At 43.6% G+C, this 17,487-nt stretch overlaps 1 protein-coding gene across 17 annotated transcripts in view; it reads left to right on the top strand.

Moving 5' to 3' along the window:
• Nucleotides 1-17,487, top strand: part of NCOR1 (nuclear receptor corepressor 1) — a 154,708-nt gene that overhangs the window by 116,036 nt on the left and 21,185 nt on the right. For 15 of the 17 annotated variants that reach the window (XM_059380628.1, XM_059380640.1, XM_059380644.1 and 12 more), the window contains 11 exons: nucleotides 2,523-2,643; nucleotides 2,741-2,842; nucleotides 3,171-3,271; nucleotides 5,712-5,880; nucleotides 7,888-8,028; nucleotides 9,264-9,347; nucleotides 10,024-10,280; nucleotides 10,855-11,215; nucleotides 13,645-13,872; nucleotides 16,475-16,684; nucleotides 17,103-17,252. In XM_059380628.1, the coding sequence (XP_059236611.1) occupies nucleotides 2,523-2,643; nucleotides 2,741-2,842; nucleotides 3,171-3,271; nucleotides 5,712-5,880; nucleotides 7,888-8,028; nucleotides 9,264-9,347; nucleotides 10,024-10,280; nucleotides 10,855-11,215; nucleotides 13,645-13,872; nucleotides 16,475-16,684; nucleotides 17,103-17,252 (1,924 nt within the window). The remainder of the gene's footprint in view (nucleotides 1-2,522; nucleotides 2,644-2,740; nucleotides 2,843-3,170; nucleotides 3,272-5,711; nucleotides 5,881-7,887; nucleotides 8,029-9,263; nucleotides 9,348-10,023; nucleotides 10,281-10,854; nucleotides 11,216-13,644; nucleotides 13,873-16,474; nucleotides 16,685-17,102; nucleotides 17,253-17,487) is intronic. The other 2 variants (XM_059380641.1, XM_059380629.1) reach the window with 1 other exon arrangement.

Genomic DNA, 17,487 nt, shown 5'->3' with positions numbered 1-17,487 from the left:
CCCTGCTTCCGGAGCTGGGAGCCCGATTCGGGACTCTGTCTCGAGATCTGGAACCATGACCTGAGCCGAAAGCAGTTGCTTAACCAACTGAGCCACCCAGGTGCCCTAGAAATGATCTTAAGAACATTGAGTCTTTTGTAATCCATGAACATGTTTATATTTCCATTAATTTAGGTCTTTATCTCAACAATATTTCATAGTTTTCACTGTAGATGTTTTGTTAGATGTATTTATGTTTATATAAATATTATTTTTTAAAATTTCATTTTCCAGTTCTTACAGGTATATAAAAAAAAGTTGACTCTTTCAATCTTCACTCTATCTCCTGCAGCGTTTACTTATTTGCTTCTTGTTTTGTTTTTGTTTTTTGGAAAGAAAGTAGATTTCTTAGGATTTTCTATGTGAGCATGTCATCTGCAAATCAAGGTAGTTTTACCTCTTCCTTTCCAGTCCTAGTGCCTTTTCTTTTCCTTGTTTTATTGAACTGGCTAAGATAGAACTTTTAGTACTGTGCTTATTTTCTTTTTAAAGATTTATTTGAGATAAAGATACTTATTTGAGAGAAAGAACAGGGAGGGAGGGGGAAGAGGGAGAGAGCAAATCTTAAGTAGGCTCCCGGCCGAGCAAAGAGCTAGGAGCCTGATGTGGGGCTCCATCAGCCCAGCGTGGGGCTTGATCCCACAACCCTGAGATCATGACCTGAGCTGAAATCAAGAGTCAGATGTTTAACCAACTGAGCCACCCAGGTGCCCCATAGTACAATCTTTAAAAGAAGTGGTAAAGAGGATATGCTTTCCCTTATTGCCCATTTTAGGAGGGAGGCATTCAGTATCTTCCTGGTAGGTATGTTAACTCTAGCCTTTTCATAGGTGCCTTCCATCAGATTGAAAAGGCCTCCTTATTTTCTTTTTTTGCTGAGAGTTTTTTTTTTTTTTTTAATTTTCTTCCAGTGTTTGTGCTTTTTAACTTCAGAATTTCTGTACAGTTCTTTTTTTTTATGATTTCTTTTTGTTGATATTCTTTGTATGGGGAAACCTCATTTTCATACTTTCATTTAGTGCTTTAGACATGATTCCCTGTAGTTTGAACATATTTATGATAACCGATAAATGATATAATGGTCTTTTTCTGGCGAGTCTAAAGCCTAGGGACAATTTTTATTCAGTGCATTTTCCCCCCCATGTGTGGGTCATGCTTTCTTCTTTGTTACAATTTTTGGCTAAAAACTGGACATTCTGCATAAGGTGGCAGCTGAGGCAATCAGATTCTCCTCTCTTGGGAGGGTCTGCTGTTGTTGGTTTTGTTTTGTTGATGCTTGCTTTCTAAAGAACTAACTGTGAAGTCTGTGTTCTGTGACATGTGCGGTCGTTGCTGTCTCTACCTGCTGGCCGGCTAAGGCTTGACAGACTTTGTGGCTGGAATGCTTACATGTCCCGGTCTTTGCCGAGTGGCTCTTTGTGTGTGTTGGGGCACACCTTCAGCCTTCAGCCAGGCTGCTGGCAATTCTGCCTTAGTCTTCACTTCCTACTTTCACAGAGCTTTACGGCCCACCAGAGTTGAGAACTTCAGGCCTTCTCTTGTCTCTCCTAGGCATCTGTACAGTCTCGCATATTCACGTGGCCTTCGATTGCTAGGAACATGCTCAAACCTCCTTTGAACATCTCATTTTTTAGCTTTTCCTTTTAAAGGTTTTTGCTTACCCTGTTGTTGCCTGAGTGTTGCCTCAGGCAGTGACGAAGTTAAAGCATTTGACGCTGATTGTTTTTGACAAGCATGCACCTTCTTCCCCACAGGTCCGAAAAGGACAGCCTTGCAAATGGGTCTTCCAGGGAACCATCAGACAAGTCAAATAATGACTGTTATCTGGGATTGATGCTTTTAAGGAGCTCCAAACCCTCTTCTTTCCCCTCTGGTGGCTGCCAGGCTGATGGTTTTCAGCATAATCGAGGACTGTTGATTTTCAGGGCTACCAGTGAGCTTGGTGGGATCATATGGGAGAGGAGATAGAACAAGTTCAGATGCGACAAAACTCACTCTTCTTACGTAGATTTTGTTAGTCTTCTTGAACAAACACACGCAGATTTCCATAAGCCTTCAGTTAATTTCCAAATTGAAAGGTTGATTTTTACCATTTTTGCTGGTTTTCTGGTTGCTTTTATGGAGGAAAGTTTTCAGAAGTCCCTATTCTGCTGTTTTTACTGTCACTGTCCTATAGCAGTTTTTTGAAGAATAAATATTGTTAATAATAGTAGCTTACATTTTGAGTATACTGTTAAATGCTTTGTTTATGTAATTTGTTTCCTAATATTAATTATGTGAAATTTATGGCTATTTCAGAAGACCTCTTGCTCCCTTTAAAAATATTTTTAATCAGTCTATTAGGATTTTCTTGCTTTTCCAATACTTGTCCTTAATTTTGGGCAATGGGGGTGTAAATTCTTATAAGCAGACACATGAACATATGTTTATTGTTGACCTTGTGAAAAGACAATGTTATTTTAGTCTTCTAAAATTATTTTTAGGGAACACCTGGCACTTATTTGACATCTCATAATCAGACTTCCTACACTCCAGAAGCAGCTAAGCCCTCAGTGGGCTCTATTTCTCTTGGACTGCCGCGGCAGCAGGAATCTGCCAAATCAGGTCAGTGAGTAAATACTCAAAAGATTCCTGCACTTGTGGCATCACGGGCGGTGACTCAACACTTGATCTCTTCTTTTTCTCTCGCTTTGGTCCATAGCTACTGTGCCCTACATCAAGCAGGAAGAATTTTCTCCCCGAAGCCAAAACTCGCAGCCTGAAGGTCTCTTGGTCAGGGCACAACACGAAGGAGTGGTCAGAGGTAAACTACGCTGTTTGGCAGAAATATTAAACTTTTGTTCCCAATAAATGTATTAAAAGTCATTAATACGTTTTAATGTTGTGTTTTTAAATTAGAGCCTTTACATTCTAAATTTTTCCTTCTGTATAAAAATAATTCAGGATTTTGAAATTCCATGTTTTAGCAATCCTTTTTAATAATTGTAATATTTTGAAAGTGCATTTCAGTAAAACAGATATTCTTCTTATACTGCTGTTTCCTTCTCTTACCCCTCTTCAAGTTGGGGGTGAGTTTTGTTTGTTTGTGGTGGTAGAAGCTGTAACTTACTCATCATTTTGCTTTCATTCAGGTACCACGGGAGCCATTCAAGAAGGAAGTATAACTCGGGGAACGCCAACCAGCAAAATTTCCATGGAAGGCATCCCGTCCCTGCGGGGCTCCATCACTCAGGTTAGTTGTGATCATTCCTGATGCACTGGACAGTAGCTAATGATGTCAGGTCTCAAGAGCTCCAGCGGTTCCAGCAGTATGGCTCTGTGGTTAAGTTGCTCCTTGTCTGGATTGCAGAATTGGGTCTCAGTGGTAATAAACCCAGATCTGTAAATTGTCTGCAGAAGGACATTAATGTGATCATTTTGACCACCAGCTGTATTATCTGTTCTGTGGGTCATTTGAAAAGGTCAGTGTTTTGCAAATTGGCAGAAGAAACAAGTTGATGTAGCTCTGTCTTCCTGGCAAGGCTTTTTTTTTTTTTTTTTTAAAGATTTTATTTATTTATTTGACAGAGCATGACAGGGAACACAAGCAGGGGGAGTGGGAGAGGGAGAAGCAGGCTCCCTGCTAAGCAGGGGACCTGATGCCGGGCTCCATCCCAGGACCCCAAGATCATGACCTGAGCCAAAGCAGATGCTTAACGACTGAGCCATCCAGGCGTGCGCGCGCGCGCACACACACATGCACACAGCCTCCCCCCATACCCCCCCCACACCCTCCCCGCAAAAGCTTTTACCATGTGTGCAGCTCAAATAGAAATGGGAAAAAAAAAACATTAAAAATTATTGCTCGCTTTTGCCTCTTGTGAAAAAGAAGGTCTGCAGTCCCAGCATGTAAGCCACCTGGCTAGGGTCTCATGCTAAACTCGAAGACACGGGTGGCATTGATAGAAGCACCGAAAGTCAGATCTCTTCTTCCAGTTTCAAGCTCAATAAATTGCCAGTTTTGATTAAGAAAAGTTCCTTCTTGTCCTCCGTTTGATGTTGATTTCAGTTGGAAGTGTAACAGTCCTTAGCTTCCTTATTACTGTAGATCTGGTAAAGAAAATTCTCTTTTGGGAAATCATTGTAAACAGAATCCTGTGGATTTTGCATGTTGAACCTTGTTCCCTAGGCCAGTGGCTAAAGTTGTGGCTCCCGGGCCAGCACCGTTAGGCCTGTAAATGGTCAGGCCCCAGCCCAGACTTCCTGAGTCTCATCTGTGGGGGGGCAGGACCAGCAGGCTGTGTTTCCCGCCCTCTAGTGGGTCTGCTGTGGGCCCATCTGAGAACTGTGCCCTGGGGCCTTGCTGGTCAAGTGTCGTCTGTATCCCAGGGATCAGCATTGCTTGGGAGCTTGTTAGGTTAATGCAGAAATTTTAGTTCCCACTTCCAACCTATGAATCAGGGTCTCTGTTTTAACAAGACCTGGTTTACGGGAGTGTATGGCCTAGTGACCTAGAGAGTTACATGTGAACTCTGCACATCTCTCCTTCTACATTTCACCAAAGTATACATCCTGAAACTAGTTTTCAAAACAAGCAAACACTTTAATATTAGAGGCAGAAGGGGAAAAAATGCCTTATGTGTATTCCCTTTTCTCATTCGTTTTCACTCTAGTAACCAGGCTGTGGGCAGGAAGACAGAATGAAGTGGATGAAGGGAGGCTAGGCTTTTCTCTGTTCATTTCCAGCCTAGTCCATCCACACACCAAGTGAGCCCTTCTGCAGGGGGTGTTAAGGATTTCCGGATATTTACTGCCGAGCCCACTGAATGGCTGGACAAGTAAAGTAAAATGTTCTGTTCTTGTCATTCTTCCTGCACTGAGTGTGTGGTTTCAGATTGTCCTCACGAGGGTTTTGGAGATGCCAGATGTGAGTGGGCTGTGTCTGGGCCCACCACTCCCATCCCAACCCAAGCAGCTCACTTGTACAAAGTCCGTACCCAGTAGGTTCCGTGAATGATTTCTCCGGAAGGAAGGGTTTACTGCTTAACGGAGGGGTCAGAGAGAACTGTGCCTGTAGGTGACTCAGAAGAGGACTGATCAGTGGTGGCGAACATTCTGACCATGTGATCTAAACTGAATCCATAGCACAGGATGGGGTCATCTTGAGTTTTGTCGTTCATACTTCCCCCTCCCCCTCCCCCACTGGTGACCAGAGGTCAAACCCAGTAGACAGTTTGGGAACTGCAAGTTCTTTTTTCCTCTTATCACCATGTGAGAGGAGGTTGCGGTATTCTAAATTTAAAACTTAATTTATTGTCTTATTTTCATTAGACGTTTTGAAAAAACATATTACACTTAAATGATTTCTCAGCCTTTTAAGACGAGATTTTTTTTTCTTTTCTTTTCTTTTTTTTTTTTTTTTTTCCCCTGAGAGCTAAGAGGCTTGACTTCAAGGTGGGGAAGAAAGTTTGTTTGACTCCTACACCTGTCCACATTTTAAGTTTTGTGGGGCAGGGCTCAAGGACAAAGTTACAGTATTTCTTTATGTTTATAGAAACTTAATGTCTGGGTTCTCTTGTGTCTTTGTCCTTTCTTCTTTGAAGATGGGTGGATCCGACTCTCAGTGTGGTAGGTTAAGTTTTCTGAGCATCTCGTGTCTCTAAACCTGAATGTTTGTGTTTGATTTATGGCAGGGTACCCCAGCACTGTCACAGGCCGGCATACCAACTGAGGCGTTGGTGAAGGGATCCATTTCTAGAATGCCCATTGAGGAGAGCAGTCCTGAGAAAGGCAGAGAGGAGGCCGCATCAAAAGGTCATGTTATTTATGAAGGCAAAAGTGGACACATCTTATCCTACGACAGTAAGTTTGATGTCTGTACTCGGAACCCAGTACTGTATTAGGGATTGGAAACATGGGCTCTGGCTCCCCACATACTTGTTTGGGGGGAGTTCATTCTCCCTTCTTGTGGAAGTTTTTGTGAAAATTTAACTGAGATGGTCAGTGAAAATGATAAACAGTGCAGAGCCTGTAGTACATGGTTCTGTGAGTGATAACTAATATCAACCATGGCCAGTGGATTTAGCCTAAGAAAAGAATCTTTAACTTCAATAGAATCACTTTTCTATTTTTTTCTTTATTTTTAAGATTTTATTTATTATTTGTGAGAGAGAGGGCGCGCAAGAGAGCAAGCACAAGTCTGGGAGAGGCAGAGGCAGGAAGAGAAGCAGGCTCCCCTCTGAGCCCGATGCAGAGCTCAATCCCAGGACCCTGGGATCATGACCTGAGCCAAAGGCAGATGCTTAACCACTGACCCACCCAGGCCTCCCCAAGAATTAGGAAGTAGATAATAATCTAATAATCCTGGAAAGAATATTGAATGTAAATTCTTTTTTTTTTTTTTTTTAAGATTCTATTTATTTATTTGGCAGAGACACAGCAAGAGAGGGAACACAAGCAGGGGGAGGGGGAGAGGGGGACTGGGAGAGGGCAAAGCAGGGAGCCCGATGTGGGGCTCGATCCCAGGACCCTGGGATCATGCCCTGAGCCGAAGGCAGACGCTTAACGACTGAGCCACCCAGGCATGCCGAATTTAAATTCTTAATTTAAATTATTTTAATGTCTGTGTGTGAGCATTTTCTTTAGATGTATTCTTAGGTTATATTTTCTCACTGATGTTACAAGAATGACTCAGTTATGGTTTAAAAAAAAAAAAAGCCAAGTGAGGGACTGGATATGAGTTCCTGTTTGCAACTGTTTTTGTGATTTGCGGAGTCATTAGTCATGGTTTATCTTTCTCTTTGAATACAAAGATGTAAGGTATGTGAGCACAGAGTGCCTGATGCAAAACACATGGTAACTTTCTTATTTCCTTCCTCCTTTCTTGTTTTAACATTTCTGGCATATGCTGATTTACATCTTGCTTCTGGAGGAAGAAAGTAACATACATTGCCGAAGCCAGAAATGTAGATGTCATCCTCGACACTTTGTTCTCTTTCCACATCCAGTCAGTCACTAAGCTGTTCCTGTTCTCTTTTCTGAGTTCTCTGCCATCCATCCATTTCTCTATACTCCCCACTGCCCCCGTCATCCTTCATCTGGATAACTGGGCAGCTCCCCCTGGTCTCCCCACCTTTGGTCATAACCCGTATTCAGAACTGTCTCTTGTCACTTCCTACTTGACTCTTCATTGCTTTAAGATCAGTGTAAGCCCCTTACCTTGGCTCGATCCCCCCCCCCCCGTGATCTGCTCCCTGCTCCTCTCCCCAAGTGTTCCCTTCCCACTTTTCCCTCGGCCCCCGGCACTGCCTTCCCGTGCAGTCTGCCTTCAGCGCCACTCTCCTCGCTGACCAGGCACTGAGCCCAAGTCCTTTCAATGTCCCACACTTTGTCTCACCTTGGCGTCTGTATGCCTGTACTCCCTCTTCCTCCCTTACCTCTGACTTAAGCATCTCGGTTCTCCGTTTACACATTACTTCTTGTAGCAGCCTTATCGGGGCCTTTTAATTGTTAGGTTCCCTTTCTAGCGTTCTCATAGCACATCGTACCTCTCTTTTCATAGTATTGACTATGCTGTACATCAGTTTCCTAGTACTTTATTGGTATCCATCGTGACTGGTAAGTTTCATGAAGGAAGGGACTTAATTTGTTAACCTTATCTGCAAGCCTAGCTTACTTATGCCTGGCACTCAGTTACATTTTAATTAATGAAAAAAACTCCATAAATATCATCTATACAGTACTATGTTGTAGGTTGGCTGGCTTTTATATTGTTTTTTATAAGATAAGACTATGAAACTAAGATAACTGATTTATTGTAGAGGAGGCTTTGGGTTTTGTCTGAGTAATTCTTATTTCTATGTTCTGCAGATATTAAGAATGCCCGAGAAGGCACAAGGAGTCCAAGAACAGCTCACGAAATCAGTTTAAAAAGAAGCTATGAATCAGTGGAAGGAAATATAAAGCAAGGGTTGTCAATGAGGGAGTCTCCTGTGTCAGCCCCATTGGAGGGTAAAGTGTTTCCAGTGCTTTATTTAGATACATTTAATTTTGTACAGCAAATTTGCTTGGTTGGGTTAGGTTGTATTCAGTCTCTGTTACGAAATTTATATTCATATTACTATTATAAATGTGTATTCATATTACTATATAAATGAAACCTGTATCAATATATCATTATATTAATAATATGTAATATGATGAAATATGTTAAAACACTGTAGTAATATGAGCTTATTAATATGTTTAAATTTATATTCGTATCTGCCTATAAAGCAAGTACATGACAGTGGCAGGAAGTAAAAATTAAACATTATTGGTCATATCATAGGTAACTAGTAGAATGCTCATGTAATTTGTAGACTCTTCTGCTAGGGTTAAGTGAGTTGAAAAATGTAAAAGTCAGTCTGAGAACTTTGCTTTTGTTGTGAGGCAGCTAAAGCGGTGTAACAGAACAAAGGCCTGTATTTGAACTCTGGCCGCACTGTTTGCTGGTGAAGTTCACTGGGCGAGTGTAAATGCAGGGACCATAGTTATGATATGAGGACTCGAGACAGGTGTCCCAACTTGCGCTGACCACGCGATAAGCAATCACTACATCATATCTGTAGTTTTATTTTGTTAATGACTCACTTTCTTTAAGTCTTAACCTGCTTCAACTGCTTAATGTCAATCTAAGTGAAATACTAAACACAAGATAAGGGTTCTTCAATCTCAGAAGTCCTGTGTAATTTTCTAAGAGCTGGATTTTCTCCAGTAAAAAAAAAAAAAATCCCACTTCCCTTTACCTTTACCTTAGGGTAATCGCGTATGACTTGCATATTTTCATTTACGTATTTTACCTGTTTTTGAGGTACCCATCCTTTGTGTTTTCCTTTTCTCAGAGGTCAGTTTCAGAGCCAGACAGTGATTCTCAACCCCTCTGTGTGTCCTCTTACCTTGAGGAAGAAGCATTGGATTTTAGATGTAGTTTTGAAAGTGTTTTTCCTTATTGATTTATAATAGATGTCTTCTGTGGCTATTTTCTCTTCAGGAAAATGTTTAAAAAGGAACAATTATGTCATATTGGGTACTTCCAACTTTTATTTTTTCCATGATATCCTTCTGAATAGTTCACAAATTTAAGATGATATTTCTTTCTCCGTAGAGCTTTTATCAAAAAGTACGTACTCTAAGGTCAGTATAAAGTACATTGAATTGACATTGACATTGTGTTTAATATTTGAATTGCTTTCTTGTCTTGAAAGGGCTGATATGCCGAGCATTACCCAGGGGGAGCCCTCATTCCGACCTCAAAGAAAGGACTGTGCTGTCTGGTTCCATAATGCAGGGTAAACTTTTTGCTTGTTTTGGCTTTTTTTCATGACTGCCTCATTGTAGAGTAGTTTGACATTAATTTGCAGTGTATGAAACCTGCTTTTCAAGTATTTTCCCTTTTGAAATATTAGATACTTAAATCTTGATTTTAACTCTTCTGTTTCTGAGCTGTATAATTTGAAGATGATGGTTGCCTAATCTTTGAATATAGAGACTATCTTCATTATGTAAGAACCATTCTCTGATTGTGGTAAACAGTGTATCAAATCTTGAACCACCCAAAAAAAATGATGACTTATGAATATTTATTTAAGGATGTGTTGTAAGCAGAAAATAATTAAAAACTACAAGATAACAAGGTATTAATTTTTTTAAATAGAAGAAAAACATGTATCAGCATTTAATGTTTTAACAAATTTTTTTAAAAGATTTTTTTTATTTATTTGACACAGAGAAAGAGATCACAAGTAGGCAGAGAGAGTGGGGGAGGCCCTGCTGAGCAGAGAGCCCAATGCAGGGCTCGATCCCAGGACCTTGAGATCATGACCTGAGTGGAAGGCAGAGTCTTAACCCACTGAGCCACCCAGGCGCCCCTCTTTTAACAATTTTCCCAGTGTATAGCTCAGTCACATTGTTATGCAACCATTGGCATTATTTTAATAAGCATGTTTCTTGAATTCTTTCTTGAAGGCACACCAAGAGCGACAACGGACAGCTTCGAAGACGGTCTTAAATATCCCAAACAGATTAAAAGGGAGAGTCCTCCCATACGAGCATTCGAAGGTGCCATTACCAAAGGAAAACCATATGACGGCATTACCACCATCAAAGAAATGGGGCGTTCCATTCATGAGATTCCACGGCAAGATATTTTAACTCAGGAAAGCCGAAAAACTCCAGAAGTGGTCCAGAGCACAAGGCCAATAATTGAGGGTTCCATCTCCCAGGTAACTGTGTCAGGCTACTTTTCATCAGCCGTTCCCCCTTAGACTGTGATATTCATGGACCATTTTAGAAAAAGCATGACTTGGGGCGCCTGGGTGGCTCAGTGGGTTGAAGCCTCTGCCTTCGGCCCAGGTCATGATCCCAGGACCCTGGGATCGAGCCCCACATCGGGCTCTCTGCTCAGTGCAGAGCCTGCTTCTCTCTCTCTCTCTCTCTCTCTGCCTGCCTCTCTGCTACTTGTGTTCTGTCAAATAAATAAAATAAAATCTTTAAAAAAAAAAAAAAAGAAAAAGCATGACTTAATAATTATAAGTAGTTCTTAGGATGTCAGAGCTTTTGGAAGTGAATGTGAAGGTTGTATGTATGATTCATGACTCGTTTTCTTGCGTCCGTATTGTGGAATGTGTATTGTGAGAAAGTGCGCAGCTCTGGATTTGTGAGTGTGTGGCTGAGACATCCAGGCAGAGAGTAGAGATTACTGAAGCAAATTATCACTGCCGTGGGCTGAGCTGACCGGAGATGGCAGGCTCTGCAGATGCCTCGAGCTCCTGATCATGTTTGTTTCTTTTCTTCTAGGGTACACCGATAAAGTTTGACAGCAACTCAGGGCAATCTGCCATCAAACACAATGTCAAATCCTTAATCACGGGGCCCAACAAACTCCCCCGGGGAATGCCTCCCCTGGAAATCGTGCCGGAGAACATAAAGGTGGTAGAGCGCGGAAAATACGAGGACGTGAAAGCAGGCGAGCCGGTGCGTTCCCGACACACGTCGGTGGTGAGCTCTGGCCCCTCCGTCCTCCGGTCAGCGCTTCATGAGGCTCCCAAGGCACAGCTGAGCCCAGGACTTTACGAGGACAGCAGCGCCCGGCGGACCCCCGTGAGTTACCAGAACACGATGTCCAGAGGCTCGCCTATGATGAGCAGAACGTCTGATGGTACGGTAACTCTTCTGTCGTCCTTTGCTCATTCTCATTGCACTTTCCCAGCTCTGGCAAAAAGTCAGCGTCAGAAAAGTCAGTGTCAGATTGTTTGCTTTGGTTGGCCACGAGGCCTGGAGGGCCTGCTGCCACACAGAAAGCAGGGATGACTGTAGGTAAAATACCCACTGTTTTAACAAGTGCCAATGGTGCTGGCATCCAGCAATGCTCTAGAGTAAGTGCATGCTGAGAGTGCCCTTCCAGCTAACCCTACTGGCTGTTCTGGAAGCCGGCGTTGACTCTTGTATGGCCTCAGTCTGCTGTGGTGGTTGGAAGCGCAGGCCGTGGAGCAAGACTTCCTGACTCGCATTATGGTTCTTCTGCTGCAGGACCTTGGACGAATTACTTCACTGTCCTAGGCCTTAGTTGGCTTATCTGTAAAATGGGAACAGTATTAAGGCTTACCTCACTGGACCATTGGGATGGTCACATGAGGTCAGGTGTTTGAAGGACTCAGAGGGTGTGGGTGGCGCCTGGCACTGTACACGTGAGCTGTCATTGCTGCCGTTGCTGTTGTCAGTGTCACGCTCTGCGGCCCCAGCCTTCCGCTGCTGCAGGTCCGGGAGTCAGGGGAGAGGCGTTGAGTTTTACCAGGTCGTACCCAAAGCTGCCCGTGGCCCTTGACATCGTCCCCACTCCTGTCCAGCGTTACAGGAGTCCGTACTGATTACAGGCTCACGGCAGGGTCCTGGCTGGACGCCATGACAGCAGGCAGGGGTACGAGCAAAGCGAAGTGCCGGCCAGGAGGTGGGATGGTGAACGCAGAGGCCCGGACTCAGGTTCTGAAGGAAAATTACCCTGCTGAGAGAGAAGGCTCCCCGTGTTTGAGCACCCTGGGGCTTGGAAGGGGGTGTTGTAGACCCACATGATTGCTTGGTTTTGTCCAGCAGATGTGTGTAATCGTGGCCAAGCTGATGTCACCCGAATATCAATAATGAGGTGCTGGTGGTGACTGCACAGCCCTGAGTTCATTAATGCCCCCGAGCTGTACCCTTTAAAATGGTAACGCTTCTGTTCTGTGTGTTACGGCAGTTGTTACGGCCGTGGAGGAGGATGGCCAGTACGTGTGGAGATCTGCTGTTCTTTGGGGGGTGATCTGATAACTTCTGAACCACATTGTTTAAGAAGAGGCTGAGGTAGGGAGGTGGTTGATACTGGTGAGCTCACAAGAGAGGCTTTACGGAAGTCCTGGGCGAGGAGACCCAGCATCACATGGTGACTGGCAAGCAGCAGGGAGGGGGCGGCACAGGCAAAGAGAGGCACCTGTGACTTGGTGTGTGGGGGTCAGGAAGAATTTGGAATGTTCAAGTCCTACAGAAAACAAAATCTTTTATAACGGGATTTAAAGAGGAGTGTTGAACTTCATTTTTAATCTTAGCGTTAAGTGATAAGATGTTGGAATTGTGATCGCAAGGTGGTAATCTTTAAGTCTCAGAAGTTTCTGCTAGTTCTTCCCAGTCACGTGTTTTACAAGATTGACTGTTAAACGTTTGGTGTATAAATACAGTCTGTACTTGGTTGGGGGAGAAGTGGATGAATACAGTGGACCCTTGACCAACACTTGTTAGAACTCAAGTGGAACTTAAACCCACTTAAGGTGGGTTTTTGTTGTTGCTATATATATATTTTTTAAAGATCTTATTTATTTATTTGACAGAGACAGATCACAGGTAGGCAGAGAGGCAGTCAGAGAGAGAGAGAGAGAGAGAGAAGCAGGCTCCCCGCTGAGCAGAGAGCCCGATGCGGGACTTGATCCCAGGACCCTGAGATCATGACCTGAGCTGAAGGCAGCGGCTTAACCCACTGAGCCACCCAGGCGCCCCTGTTGTTGCTATATTTTATAAATATAGTACAGTGCTATAGATGTATTTTTCTCTTACAGTTTTTCTTTTTCTTTCCTTTTTTTTAAAAAGATTTATTTATTTTTAGAGCACACATGAGCAGGGGAAGGGACAGAGCAGGGGAGAGAGAGAGAGAGAGAGAAGCAGATTCCCCACTGAGCATGGAGCCCAGTGCTGAGTTCGATCTCCCAACTCTGAGATCATGACCTGATCTAAAATCAAAAGTTGGATGCTCAACCTGCTGAGCCACCCAGGCACCCCTCTCTTACAGTTTTTGTAACATCTTCTTTCCTTTAGCTTACTTTATTACAAGCATAGAGGATATAATATATGTAACATACAAAACAGGTGCTAATTGACCGTTTCTGTTCTCGGGAAGTCTTCTGGGTCAATAGTAGGCTGTTTCAGGCGAGTCAAAGATTACACGTGTGGTTTTTGACCATGTGGAGGGGTAAATGCCTCTAACCCCTGTGCTGTTCAAGGGTCAGCTGTAAAATCTTCCTGCCCAAGTTTCTTAAGTTGTGGCTTTGGCTTTTTTTTCCCCAGTTACGATTTCCTCTAGCAAGTCTACCAATCATGAAAGAAAATCGACCCTGACCCCCACCCAGAGGGAAAGTATACCAGCGAAGTCTCCGGTACCTGGTGTAGACCCCGTCGTCAGCCACAGTCCGTTTGATCCCCACCACAGGGGTAGTGCCACAGGCGAGGTTTATCGGAGCCATCTGCCCACACACTTGGATCCCGCCATGCCGTTTCACAGGGCTCTGGATCCTGGTAAGCACAGGGTGGGGTTATGATTATGGCAAAGAAGGAATGTTCCTGTGTGACCTTCCAGACTGTTTATTAAAGTGTAACATGCAGACTGTTACATATGTCATTAGTGTGCAGCCCACTGAACTCACACACACTACACACCCTCATGCTACCAGTTCAAAATTAAGAAACAGAATATTACTAGCACCCATTAGAGAACTGAGGAAAAAAATAAGTATGGCATTCGGTTAAGCTGATTGCAAAAGTGGGTCAGTGTGGAGAATTATTTTTAAATAATACAGACATACTTTAAAGATTAAATTTACCATGTAGATATTAATTTCCCAGTGTTCTGATGTATGGTCAGGGTCTACTGATGAAATCTCTCCTTGTCTTTGTTACATAAGTGATACATTTCCTTTCAGGTTTCCTTTTTTTAAGTGAAGCTAGAATTTTTTTTTATGATTTTATTTATTTATTTGACAGAGACAGCGAGAGAGGAAACACAAGCAGGGGGATAGGAGAGGGAGAAGCAGGCTCCCCACCGAGCAGGAGCCAGATGTGGGACTCGATCCCAGGACCCTGGGTTCATGACCTAGCAGAAAGCAGACCCTTAATAACTGAGCCACCAAGGCGCCCTGTGAAGCTAGACTTTAAAGCCACTTCAAAGTAGTTTAAATACAGAATCTTTGCAGATTTTTTTTCCTGTCTTTTCAAAACCGCCTCATCATACCTGAGTGAGCTACATATAATTGTCTTTCCAAAGCAGTCGATTTAGTTTCCAGAGAAACCATTCTTTTCTTTCTTTTCTCAACAACCTCCAGATTACTTCATTAAGTTACGTAGTCACGGTAGCAGGTAGAGCTGGAAGGAACTTCTGGGTATACACACCCCTCTGACTGTAGATAGATGTGCTTGTTGGAGGTGCAGGAGTCTGTAGGTTTTCTCAAGAGCAGTCTGCTGGGCGCGGGGTGGCGGGCTCTCCAAAGAGAAAGGAGCCCCTTCTACACGTCACTGGCCGACTTGACCCAGCCGTGTGCCAGCTGCCCCGTTCTCCCGTCTTCGTCCCTGTTCCTCTCACCCGCTGAGCCCTCCTCAGATGGCGTGTTTTCTGCTCGTACCTCTTCCCCATCCTAACCTGCTTGTTTGTTACATTCTCCAACTTGAAATTGGGACACAGAACACCGTGTTTTACCTTGGTCCTCAGGGAGGAGGTTTTCATTAGCAGTATGCCGAGATTTCAAAGAGTTGTTCAGTTTATAGAAACGAGGACCTGTGGAAAACCTTTCATCTGTTGGAGGTTATATCAATGGCATCAAATTGTCTGTTGCTTGCGCACATTAGGTGTCAGAGGGGTCTGCACATAGTTCTTCAGGGACTTTCTCCCAAAACTGAGGCAGAAGTTCCCACAGAGTCCACTGACAGACTTACCCTGCTGGGAGTTCTGGATGAAGAAAGGAGAAGCAAACATTCTAGAAAACTTGTTTTTCTAGGGGAATGAATATATATATATATTCACTCGAGTTTGAATGTGTGATTTTAACGTAGTGCTTATGCTATTCCTTCATTTTATAGCAGTTTTATTGTTATTTTTGAGCTTGAGGTGAATTTTAATGTTTTGAGCAGAGAGACTTCTTTTTAACAGACATACCTACCCCTTCTTAGCAGCTCATGTCATGCTCTAACCCAGCTTGTCAAATTATGGCCAGGGGGCCAAATCCTGCAGCTATTTGCGTAAATAAAGTTTTATTAGAACACAGGCACACGTTTGTGAGTGTTTTGTCTGTGGCAGCTTTCATGCTACTGTGGCAGAGTTGAGTAGGCGAAGTGACCATATCGTCCACAAAGCATAAGATATTTACTCTCTGGCCTTTTACAGAATAAGTTTGCTAATCTTTGCATTAATTAAATGCTTATAGACTAATCATTTTCAGCCCCCAGGAAAGCCATTATTTGTCACAAAGTATGTTCACATGTATTTCCATTTGGTTGTGTTGAATGATCAGTACTGCACAAATAATGTGATCTTCTTTTTTGTTTGTTTGGGTTTTTTGTTTTTATTTTAAAGATTTTATTTATTTATTTGACAGACAGAGATCACAAGTAGGCAGAGAGGCAGGCAGAGAGAGGAAGGGAAGCAGGTTCCCCGCTGAGCAGACAGCCCGATGTGGGGCTCGATCCCAGGACCCTGGGATCATGACCTGAGCCGAAGGCAGAAGCTTAACCCACTGAGCCACCGAGGCGCCCCACTAATGTGATTTTCAAATGCAGCTCTTGGAGATGTAGGTGAAATGATAATTAAGTTATGTGGTAAAGACCGAAAGTGCAGCTGCTTGAGAAGTTCCTTAGCTTCTTTCCTACCGGTGAAAACGTTCACATTCGTCCTGTATCTGGTTTCTTTCCCCTTTGCTGTTATGTCTGATGTTAGAGCACGTGTACTCATACCTGATGTGTCAGGATCTAACATGAGTCGCCCTCACTCTCTGTAACCCCCACCCATGCTAAAAGCTGTACCTGCATATTAGCCTGGCAGCAGGGGCTCCAGCTCTTTCTGCGGGCAATACTTAGCGAATGACTTTGTCCTGGACCGAACTAAATGCGTTTCTCTCGTTCTCTCCACCAGCAGCTGCTGCTTACCTGTTTCAGAGACAGCTCTCCCCAACCCCAGCTTACCCCAGTCAGTACCAGCTTTATGCAATGGAGAACACCAGACAGACAATCCTCAACGACTACATTACCTCACAGCAGATGCAAGTGAACCTGCGCCCGGATGTGGCCAGAGGCCTCTCCCCACGGGAGCAGCAGTTGGGCCTCCCGTACCCAGCAACAAGGGGTGCGTTTTTTGTGCTTGGGCTTCTTAGATGGTATTAGGTCTGCTGAGTATCAGTGAGTACTTGCTGAGTGAATGATGGAACGAAAGGAAAGGCAGCCCTGTCCTTGCCTCTGTAGCTGTTAGCCCCCGGAGGCAAAGCAGTACCTCAAGGCAGGGCATTTTGGTGAGCACTGACATAACCAAACTGTCTGCAGTTTGCTGTCTCTCTCAGTAACCTGTCTTGCTTTTTGTTGACTCGTAGGGTGTACAGGGTTTCATAGCCTTACAAAATCATGATCATCTTAACCATTTGTATTTACACCGTACACAGAGTATCACTGGGTTGTAGAGAGAAACGATTTTAAAAAGCCATGTACGGTTCTGTGTCTTGAGACAGACTGACATTTAACATCTTTTATTGTGTTTGTCTCCTGAGCAGGAATCATTGACCTGACCAACATGCCTCCAGCGATTTTAGTGCCTCATCCAGGGGGAACAAGCACTCCTCCCATGGACAGAATCACTTATATTCCTGGAACGCAGATTACCTTCCCGCCCAGGCCATACAACTCTGCGTCTATGTCTCCAGGTAACAGACTGGTCACGGCCCTCTCTGGTACGACCAGCGTCCCTAAAGGCTGACAGCATTGTCTTGAAATTTGGGGCACTTTTCCCCATTTGGTCTGTTGAGGTTTCTTGTTTTTTTGTTTTGTTTTTTTAAAGACTTTTTATTGATTTATTTGACAGAGAGAGATCACAAGTAGGCATAGAGGCAGGCAGAGAGAGAGAGAGGAGGAAGCAGGCTCCCTGCTGAGCAGAGAGCC

Source organism: Mustela nigripes, chromosome 16, assembly GCF_022355385.1.
Source record: "Mustela nigripes isolate SB6536 chromosome 16, MUSNIG.SB6536, whole genome shotgun sequence".
Taxonomy (NCBI): domain Eukaryota; kingdom Metazoa; phylum Chordata; class Mammalia; order Carnivora; family Mustelidae; genus Mustela; species Mustela nigripes.
This window is presented reverse-complemented; position numbering and strand designations above follow the sequence as displayed.